This window comes from Tiliqua scincoides, chromosome 4 (genome assembly GCF_035046505.1).
Source record: "Tiliqua scincoides isolate rTilSci1 chromosome 4, rTilSci1.hap2, whole genome shotgun sequence".
Lineage (NCBI taxonomy): Eukaryota > Metazoa > Chordata > Lepidosauria > Squamata > Scincidae > Tiliqua > Tiliqua scincoides.
In genome coordinates, this window is record NC_089824.1 from 96,580,643 (window position 1) to 96,591,945 (window position 11,303).

General features: G+C 46.1%; 1 protein-coding gene across 1 annotated transcript in view; it reads right to left on the reverse strand.

The window, feature by feature from the left end:
• Positions 1-7,235, reverse strand: part of ANKS6 (ankyrin repeat and sterile alpha motif domain containing 6) — a 33,056-nt gene extending 25,821 nt beyond the window's left edge. The window contains exons 1-2 of the mRNA XM_066625420.1: positions 6,916-7,235; positions 4,190-4,686 (exon numbers count right to left, since the gene is read on the reverse strand). Of these exons, the coding sequence (XP_066481517.1) occupies positions 4,190-4,686; positions 6,916-7,235 (817 nt within the window). The remainder of the gene's footprint in view (positions 1-4,189; positions 4,687-6,915) is intronic.
• Between the last annotated feature and the right edge of the window lie 4,068 nt (positions 7,236-11,303).

The window sequence follows — 11,303 nt, forward strand, 5'->3', positions numbered from 1 at the left end:
GAACTGGGGGAGATGGATATGAAAAGGCTGTAGTGTTTTTTCTCTGGCAAGAAGGAATATTCAAGCACCATCTTTCCAAGACATAAAGTTAGGTGTATATTCAGAATTTATTTACAAGGCTGAACTAGTTCCATTCAGGCATTATTGTAAAGAACGTGTTTAAGACAGAACAGGTGGATTTGTTGTGATTATTTTACAATATATTCATTCTGGAATAATTTATGCTAAATGTGGATAAACTTGTAGGACATTTGTTTACACATACACACAGGTGTAGCTAATCAAGTTGCTGCCTAATGCAAAAAAATTTCTGTAGCCCCCCCTCCTGACAATGACATCAAATTTAATTACATTGGGTCTTTTTATTTGTTAAAGTGAGTGAGAAATGTTAGCTAATATTTTGAAATAGCAAACACTTGTGGAAAGTACTTATTGCACTTTTACAGCACAATCTGTACAACCTGCTACCCCCTGCACCCCCTAGCTATGCTACTGCATGCACACACACTCACACAGGTGAGCACCACTTAGCAACACTCCAGCCAGCAATGGTCCACATATGCAATGGCCACCACTGGTCCCTGTTCACCCCAGCCGCCGAAGCCAAGGAGAAACGTGCTCACCTTGCCTCTGGAGGCTTTTCCAAGCTCCCCGAGATAGTGCACAACCACACATTGCCTCAAAAAGGCTCAGACTGGCCATTTTGGCCAAAAAACACAAGACTTCCAGTTTCCCGGGAAACTGAAAGTAGTGTCTTTTCACCCAAAATGGTCATTCTGAGTCTTGTAGAGGCAGCACATGGAGGCACACTGCCTCTCCAAGGCTCAGAAAAGACTCTGGAGACAAGGGGGGGCACGGCTCCCCTCACATTTCAGAGGCTTCTGTTTTGCCAAATTCCCTTTCCAAACTTGGCCTAGAGATTTTATGCCCACTTTAAGCTAATTAGTTCCCCTCTTCACTCAAAATAGCCCTAATTCTGCAGAAAGCACTGCTGAGTATTGCCCCACCACCAGGGTGGCTCGCCTATTCAACCTGCAGAGGTCCTCCTTCCTTCCCTCTCTCGCCACCACAGCAACACCTTGATCCTCAGCAGCTCTTGGCAACCACAAACACACACCTCTAGCAGTCTATGTTCCAGTCAGTCAGTTAACCCATCCATTCTCTTTCCTCCAAGTTCAGTCTCTCCAACCTCTTTCCTTCTACACCCACCCACTTTTCCTTCCTCCAGGTGCTGCTTTTAACCCTGAAGGCCTTGTTGCCTACAAGTGGCTGCAGCTGTGAAGCACACTAACTGTAATCTAAGGCCCTGGTTTGTGCATTTCCATTACAGCTCTTGATACAACTAGTATCAAGCCTAGCTTGGCAACAGGGGTGCTGGTCTGCATCCCTGTCACTAAGCGACACACAACTGTGTGTGTGTGTAGCTTTTCAACATAAGTTCACAAAACAATTTGCACAGCAAAATACATGAATGTGGGAGCCACTTATGACTTTATCCAGCTGGGCAATAACTGAGTAGAAATACTTACACAGCAGGTGTTATGTCATGCCAGGGTTCAAACATTACCAGACAGATTAGGGTTGAAGCCACAAAGAAAACAGCTCTTATGACACTGCAGTAATGTATGAGGGGGCCCAGAATTAAATGAGAAAAAGGAGTAAATCAAAGAAGAAAAAGGAAGAGATAAGGAATGCACTCTTATTATTAGAAGTGTTTGTTTCCGTGAGTAAGATAGAATTTCAGCCTACTGAACACAACGGGCTTACTTCTAGTAAAATAAATTACACCATTTTCAAACACCTCTACTTATCACATTTTCAAACATCTCTGCAGCCAGCCATGAGGACTTGAATGTTAGGGCATGATCCATCCCTTACAAGCTGGAGTCACACAGTACAGGCATGTTCCTGTGTTCCAGACTCCATGCCATACCAGATCATGGGATGTACTGAGTGTCTTGTATTTATGCAGCTGGGAAGGAAAAGCTAGCCAGACTGGCATGCTCTGGTTACCCGAGTCAGCAACTGTAGGACCCCAGGTGCTCAGAACATGACTTCAGCCAGTTCCTTCTTCCACCCAAAAGCACTAGTCATGGATGCCTTGGATGCCAGGCTGCAGGATGCAGACTATGTAGAGACACCTGGGTTTATCTGGGACATGCATTTCCCAAGGCATTAGCAAGCCTTACCAGAATCCAGCATATTGTTGCAGCCCATGTAGAATTTTGGCCCTACGCTCCTGAGAACCATCTTTGTACTAATGAAGCCAATGACATGTCAGCCTTGCTGGATCAGGGAAAAGGTAGAAGAAAGGAGAGGAAGAACCAATTTGGAGGAATGCAGAAATTCTGACTGTAGAGATGAAAAGGAAAAAAGAGTATAGCTGAAAGAGAAAAAGAAATAAAGGTTAGAATACTTATCAGCTATCAACATCCTTGCTAAGTTAGAAAGAGAAAAACCAGAGGGCGTTGCTTATTCAACTTGCCAGATGCCGTTTGATTATCTTCTCTAAGGATGCACTGGGCACAATCCTAACCAGGTCTACTCAGAAGTAAGTCCCATTTTGTTCAATGCGGCTTACTCTCAGGAATGTGTGGTTAGGATTGCAGCCACAGTCTCTTTATAAATCTATTTTATACAGCAGCCATGAGTTAGCTGCTACTATTGCAGCAAGTGCCTGAAGCTGTGGCTGAGTAGTTCAGATCTTAGAATGAAGCAGGGCAGATTGAAGGGTCTAGGAAAGGAAGGTGGTAAAAAGATGCATGAACCTAAGAAATGATGGGTTCAAGAGTGCCAAGGGAAGCTAGGAGGTTTCAAATGTAGGAGCCAAGACTTGAGAGAGGCAGTGGTTTAAGGGATAAGGAAAAAAAGAGGCCAGAGGGCAGCCCCTCAGAGAGGAAAGAGAATGGGCAAGGAGGAGAGTTTCACATGGTCAGGAGCTACAGATGTCAACACTGATTTGAGGCTGCAGTCTCTAGTTAACTATAGTTTCGTTAAATTTATTGTATGCTAAAATTAACTGTGCCATAATTAAATTATAATTAACTGTTAATTGCCCTCCTAAGGCAACAGTACTATTAGGTCTGTCACTAGACTTGTGTATGTTATTTGGAGAAAATGTTGCTAAAAATATTTTCCTTAGAACAATATGGCAACAATAACTGCTGCATTGTGTACCAGTCCTGCTAAAGTACATTCAAGGTTTTTGTGAGCCTGAGGCAAAGGATGATTTGTGGCTCTTCAGTGTAGGAATACTGTGTACAATTCTGGTTGTCACATCTCAGAAAAGATACAGTCCTGGAGAGCTAGACAAGTGCAGAATAGGACGGCTAAAATTATCAGAAGGCTGAAGCACTTTCTTTAGGAAAAGGCTACAATGACTGGGGCTTTATAATTTCAGGAAAAAGACAATGAAAAGGAGACATGATTGAGGCTTATAAAACTATGAATTCAGGTGCAGAGAAAGTGGAGAAAGAGAGATATTGCTCTCTTACACATACTAGAACATCCAATGAAACTGATTGGCAGGAGATTTATAGCAGACACAGGGAAGTACCTCCTCACATAGCACATAATTAATCTGTGGAATTTGCTACAAGATGTGGAGATGGCCACAAACTTAGATGGCTTTAAAAGGGAATTGGGGCAGTATTTTCTAGTTCTTCCTAGGCAAAACCAGAAACCTCTGATGCCATCCAGTTTTTACCAGTCAGAACTAGTAATAATGGATTTTGAGTTTTTACACTCACTCACACATATGTGCATGTGTCCTCAGAATACCAGGTGCAGGGGAGCAAGTGTGGGAGAGGGCTGTTGCCTTCATTTCCTGCTTGTGAGCTTCCCAGAGGCATCTGATTGGACTCTGTGGGAAATAGGATACTAGAGGATGTGAGTCTTTGGTCTGATGCAGCAGGGCTCTACCTTTTAGTTCCTCTCATCCTTTTAGTTCTTGCCTGCACCTTGCCTTGCAGTGGATACTTCTTTAACCCAGAAAGTTTTTGTTTCTAGGGCTGAACATTCATCTCCTCTGCCACTCTGAGGCAGGGACCAGAAGATCCACATTCTGGTGTTGTCAAAATCCGGGTTTCTTTGGATATCCAGATAATGGATTATTAGGGTTATCCAGATAATTATTTACTTTGAGAAGCCCTGCTTTCAAAGAGACAGAAAGAGAACAAGGAGCTCATACCTGCCTGGGGTCTTACAGTTGTTAAAGGCTCCAGATAATTCTTCATATCTTCATGTTTGAAGTCTACCGATATTTCATATGGTGTTTTGTGCAATACATTCAGTTGATCAGGATAGGCTCCTTTGTTCATAAGCTGTTGGGCCAAACTCACTCTTCCACTAACAGCTGCTAACATCAAGGGAGTCCAACCCATGGTCTTCACAGTGTAATTACAATCAGCTCCCCAGTCCAACAGAAGATGAACCACTGCATCATGCCCATGCTGGACAGCTGCCATGAGAGGGGTGATAGCTGGCAGTTCCTCTTTACTATAGTCCAAACTGGAACTCAGATGATCATAATTGTCAACGTAAGCTCCAGATTCCAGCAACAACTTGACCACACTGATATGGCCTCCCCTACAGGCCATGGTAAGTACACTGGCTCCCAGTTTATTCTGTGCATTAAGATCTGCACCATTCTCCAGCAAGATATGAGCCACAGTTAGATGTCCAAACCTTTGATTAGGAAAAATGAGAGAGAAAAAGGTTATCACATGTAATAGTCTCCTAGCACATTGAAAGTGCATTCTCTGGGTTTAATACAGTCTTGCCCTAGCAGTGTAAAGACATAGTGTAGTATAGGGGTTAGGAGAACGGGCTGTGAGCAAAAATCTCCCAGTTTATATGTCTACCGATAAATTATCTGAGTGAAGCAAGCCACTGCCTCTTGGTTTTAGCTTTCCCCCTCACTCAGAAAAATGTTTTTCTTTAATTACAGGTCTTTCTCAATGGCATACAAAGCACTACATGGGCTGGTGAAAGTAGCACCTTGTAATGTATCTAGTATCTTTTGACAAGTTGGGAGGTGGATCTAGTAATAACTGCCGTTTTACATGGTGATGAAAGGCAGAGAATGGCAGATGGGGTTGGACTGAGAGATGAAATTATGCAAGGGATGGATAGAGTGGATACAGGGATGCTCTTTTCCCTCTCACACAACACCAGAACTAGAGAACAGCCACTAAAATTGAGTGTTGGAAGAGTTAGAACAGACAAAAGAAAATATTTCTTTACCCAGCATGTAATCTGTCTGTGGAACTCCTTGCTGCAGGATGTGATGATGGCATCTGGCCTAGATGCCTTTAAAAGGAGGTTGGACAGATCTCTGGAGGAAAACCCCATCACAGGTCACAAGCCATAATGAGTATGTACAGTCTGAGATAATCTGGTTGCTCATCATGAGGTCTGGGTGGGAATTTTTTTTTTTTTTTGTCACCCAAATTGGCCTTAGATGGCGGTTTTTTCACCTACTCCAGACTGGCAAGGGAGTGGAGGTGTGTTCAGTAGGTTTCATGTGTTAAAATTGGCCACTTATGTTAAAAGTGGCCCAAGTTAAACCCAAGTGAAGTCTGGTGTCTTCACTGAGGTTGTGAGGGTACACAGAATGCCAGATGCAGGGGAGTGGCAGGGAGATGCAAGTATCTTGTGGTCTTGTGTGTTCCCTGAGGTATCTGGTGGGCCACTGTGAAATACAGGAAGCTAGACTAGATGGGCCCTGGGCCTGATTCAGCAGGGCTCTTCTTATGTTCTTAAAAGAAAGAGGATGAGGAAAAACAGAAAGATCTTGAGGACATCCAAAAAGACTCTGGAAGACAAACTGAGAAATCGCATGAGTCTGTAGAAGGATGATCCAAGGAGAAGACTGTATTCATTAACTCTCCATTAAAAGGGAGATTGCTGTCCAACAGCCCAATCCTAATGGTGGCAGCAGCACTGGGTGTAGTGGCACCAAAATAGCAACCGCTGTATCAAGTGGTCTTGCTGGGACTGCCAGAGGTCTCCACGGGAAAAGGAGGCCCCTGAGTAAGCATGCAGGGGCTGTGATGGGTCCCCTCCAGCTATTTTGCCAGCACAGACTGGAGAAGCTCTATGTTGGGCTTTTCAGCCTAACATAGAGCATAGGATCCAGCGGAGCAGGACTCTGCCCACCCCTCCCACCCCAGTTCTGACATTGCCAGTTACTACTGGGTTGGGAGGCCAGATATAACACGACAAACACCAATAAAAGGCTCAGGGTGAACAGGAGGATTTTTTCAAGCATAGAAAAGCATGCTTTGGAGCTCTGCCAGCCAAGCTGAGCCCCATACTGCTGTTTCTTGTGTCACATTCTTGATCTCACTGTTGGGCACCAGGTGTTCCAGGGTCCTGCAAGTACCACCAGACACCACCTCAAGTACCACTGGTGGTACCCATACCACTGGTTGAGAAACACTGATGTACATAAACATGTACTTATTTCATTCATACAATTTCCTATTTATCTCCACACTTAAAAAAAGAAAAAGAAAAGACCATCTGAACACCTAAAGTGTGATGTTATATGGTCTCCTAAAAGTACCCCTAGATCAGGGGTGCCCAAACCCCGACCCTGCAGCCACTTGTGGCCCTTGAGGACCTCCAATCCGGTCCATGAGGAGCCCCTAGTTTCCAGTACTGTTTCCAATACTCCAGAGGGCCCAATGCAACTGCTCTCAACGTGCCACGTGCCCTTCGCGGCTGGTGAGGGGGTGGGAAGGGAGGCGGTCGACGTTCGGGACGTCCCAGCCGTCCTGCTAGCCGGAGCATCCCGACCTTGGCCCGCAGGTGGCGCGCTAGAGACGTTCCTCTCCGAGCCGCCCGTCTCAGCTCTGCTCCTCCCTCGCCCCGCCCGGCTGTCTCCGCCTGCCCGCCCGCCGCGCTGCTCACCTGGCAGCCTGCATGAGCGGGGTCCAGCCGCAGTGGTTCCGGCTCTGCACCGAGGCGCCCCTTCGCAGCAGGAAGCCCACCAGCTCTTCGTGGCCGCCGGCGGCCGCGAACTGCAGTCCCGTGTTGCCCGCCTCGTCTGAGCAGTCCACGGGCACGGAGCCGGGAGGGACGCCGGCCCCGCCGCCGGGCTCTGCCGCCGCCTGCTCCGCCGCTCCGGAGGTCGGCGGCCCCAGCAGCAGGCGCCGCGCGCTCTCGCAGTCGCCCTGGTCGCAGGCGCGGAGGAGCAGCTGGGCTCCCGCGGGCACCCCGCATTCCCCCATGCTCCGCCGGCCGTCCTCCGCTCCGCCTGCAGGAGGAGGGAGGGTCCGGCCGGAGCTCCAGTTCTCCGGGCACTGGGAGAGAGGGAGGAGAGAGGGACGGCCGCGCTGCTGAGGCCTCGCCAGCAGGGGAGGAGGAGCGGGGAAGGGGAGCCGCCTCGAAGGCTCGCTCCCTCTTCTGGCGGCGGAGCTCGTCCCCCGGCCGCCCCCTTGCTAGGCTCCAGCGGGAACCTCAGGGAGAGAAAGGACTTTGTGCATGCTCAGAATGCTTTTCTCAGGGCCCAGGCCTGTCCAGTTCTCCAGCACCGGTGCAGCCACAGTGCAAGGGAACAAACATTCCCTCTGGACTGCCTCCCCACCGAAGGATGCAGAGCTCAGCTCACTCGCACAACTGGAAAATTGAATAGGATTGGGCCGTCAATCCATAGCATAAAATGCATTCGTACACATCAAGTAAAATTCCCCATGGGCCAACTTCTCTCTAAGTTTGGAATGGGAACATTAATATGAAAAATATACTTTTATTTTTCTTTCAGAAATCTTCCATGGGGAGAAAAGTCCACTCAGCAAAACAGCCCTTTCTGGGTTCGGTGCTCTCAAGTATTTTTTTCTGGACCTGCCACTGAGCTCCTCCCTAGCTCCCATGGGAGGGAAAGCTGAGTCTTTTACAAATTCAGTGGCCTCCAGTGATAAAGATGATAACCTTGCGTGACTTGTAGCCCAATCCTAGCCAACTTTCCAGCACCGGTCCAGCCGCAATGCATCCCTGAGGTAAGTGAACAAATGTTCCTTTACCTTGAGAAGGCCTCAGTGACTGCCTCCCCACTGAAAGATGCAGCACATGCCCCATTGACACAGCTGCATCAGTGCTGGAAAGTTGGATGGGATTGGGTCCATGACCACCTTCCTGAATTTGCCGATACAATGATGCCAAGGTGGGGCGTTCAATATCAGTTTCCTACAAAATCTTTAATCATTTAATCAGAACATTCATCTTAAGAACAAAAATAATCAAAAAGCTGCACTTGTTACTGTAACAAACGGTCATTCAGTTATGTTCACCAATTTAACATAATTTGACAGCCTCTCCATTTTACCTTATCTTAATTCCATTTTCTGGACAGTTGTGGTATAGTGTGTGCTATAGCAGCACAGCTGCATCATGTAAACTGGTGGGGGATAGGATTGGGGCATAAGTTATAAAAGACTAGATCTCAAGGCCTTGAAAACCTGTTGCAGAACCCAACTTCAGTAGATGTATATAGGGCCTTTGTAGCAGATTTTTGGAGCATCTTTGCCCTGATAACGGAGAACTGCCATCATTTTGAATGTTATATGTAGATGTGGTTGAACACGTTTTGCTGTGTGCTGCCCAAGAGGCAGCCAACCAGCGGCTACACCTCTTTTGCCATATGAACCACAATCCCCTGGTTTATTACTTACGACAAAGTGAATTATGCTAGGCACTTGCCAGCTTACAGTGCCCAGGTGACAATGCTTGCAGTGGAAAATCGTAGAGGAGTATTTGAGTTTCATGGAGGGATTCTTTCATTTCAGCTAGTAAGCTGCAATTCTGTTAGATGCAATCGACTTAACCAAACCTGGACATAGTAAACACAGACACACAGTCTCTGGACACTATAGTGATGTATAGTATGATATATCAAGCCTGAACCTGAAATCAGGTGCTGTGAAGAAGTGCCTTCCTTGATCAGATAAGAGAAATGGTGTAAGAGACCATATTACTGTGTAGATCGTAATAATACAGAACTTCACAATCCAAGAGCTAGAAAAAGATGAGAATGCAATATCATCAGTTGTGAATCAGGTTCAAAGCTGGGTCATCCCCTTTGCATGGACACATGATAGTATCTTCACAGTGAAAATAATCAAGATAATAATAATCAACCATTACTGACAAAGTACCCTCTGACCTGATAAAGGTATAAGAGTAGGAGAGCAAAATTATACCAGGTGCAAAATAGAGATGTAAGAGCCATCTACCAATAATGAGTTTCTATTATGGCATAAACATTAGCAAGCTGAAAACCTTTAGAATATGTGCAAGAAGAAAGGAGCTGAAAAGCAAAGAGAGGCAATAATTCTGAAAGCAGACAGGAGACTCCAATTGTATCAGTGTGGTGGCACAAAACTGGAACCTTCAAATTGCATATGTACTCTCCCAACATCTGAATCTGTTGGCAGTTCTAAAAGGATTCCTTCAAATGATACATAAAATTGTTTCACAAGTAACTGTGCCAAATTAATATTTCCAGGCTTGAGTTTGGGATGTTTATAGTGTCTGCCTGAATACAAGGCTAGATTAAAGATACAAATATTTTCTGGTTTAGATTTTAATCTGAAATCTAGAAGACCTTCTATCTTCCTGGGTGCCTTCCACCCACCTCCAACTCCCCCTGCCTTTGCTGCTGCTCCGGCAAAAGAAGGGACTCTGTCTACCCCCTCCATTGTGTATCAGGTTCAAAAAGGGCTAGGAAATGGACAGGAAGGACCCAATTACTGGGAAGAAGCCACAAAGCGGGCACTTCTCTTAAATGTACAACTAAAATACTGAATAGGATTTACTTCTGAGTAAACATTGTCGAATCTTGCCCCAAGGAGAAAGGCATTGGTGGATAATGTACTGCTATGTAAAGCCCCATATGAAACCACTCTTAATTTTGATTTCAGTTTCCTCAGTGTATTAAGCCTTTGGGGTATCATGGGCTCTTTGTAGTCTTTGCTACATGGCTGCTCTTCTGGAATTTAAACTGCATGGATCACTGCCCTGATTTTGCAACGAAAGAGGTTATAGTTTCTTGTCCCTCGAGCAGAGAACATTTTCAGTAGGAGCAGGTCATTGCACTCTTCTAGACTGACAAGCCCTAGGAGGCACCATTTCTATAGTGGGAACTTGGTCAGTAACTGCCTGTTGAAGGTGAGGAGCGGGAGCCTGTGAGCCAGTGGCCCAAAATGTCTCTCAAACAATAATGCTCAAGCATCTCCTACCTCAAAGCAATGTACAGTGCATCTTAGGCAGTCGTGCTGCTAGGGGGTGCAGGGGAGTGCATGCCTCACCAGGTGATGCACACACAGGGGGTTGCTCCAAACAATAATGCTTACATGGCATATACCTACTTCATTAGTGCAGTCATCTTTTTATTTATCTGTTGCCTATACTGGGGCAAATCTCCTGCCAGCTTGACCCCCCTTCTTAAAAAAACAAAAACCCTTGTATGCATGTTAGCACAGGCACCCTACTGCCACTGCTAATGCTGTCTTCTCACCAAGGAAAGCAGCTGAATGACCCAGGAGAGGGGGGCAAAGTGTAGTGCAGCTATCCAGATTCCCCTTACACCTAATTTTACCTTGAAATCCTCCATCTGTTGCCATTTCCTTCAAATTTCAACAAGGCCAGCTGGAGAGCAAGTGGGAGAAGGCAGTGACAGATGGAAGACTTCAAGGTAAGAAAGCATGAGAGGGGCTCCTTCTTGCCTTCTTGCTGGGCAGACAAGAGGGAGAAGAAGGTGGAGCCAAGCTATTCTGTTCTGAATTCTTGTACACAGGAACAACCAGAACCTTGCTGCTGCTTCCCTGCACCATGATCACTTGCAGCAGTGGTGCTGGAGGAGAGAGGGGCTGTCTCTGCCATGATCCTCTTCCCACTCATTTTAAGAAAGTGGGAAGAGGTGATTGAAGTGTTTGGACAGACAGCAGGCAGATGTAGGGTGCAGTGCACAGCAGTCACCACTCCTCCCCTTAGCCTGCCTCTTAAAGTGGCTGCTTCAATCAGCCTTATAGCTGGGCCAGCCCTGTTCTAGTTCTTGCAAACCATGTTTACTTCTCAACCCTAGGTGGCTAACACGAGTTCTGGTGGTGCAGACGCCCGATAGGACTGGGCCATAATTCAATGAAAAGCAGGTGTGAAACAATCATGAACAAGTTTAAAAACATAAAGCTAACAATTGCAGATCACACAGACAACCCAAAAATATAATTTGTGGAGTATTTATCTCTACTTATTTTAATTCTTTCCCCTAGAATTTTTACCTGTATTCCCTGCCTCCCTTT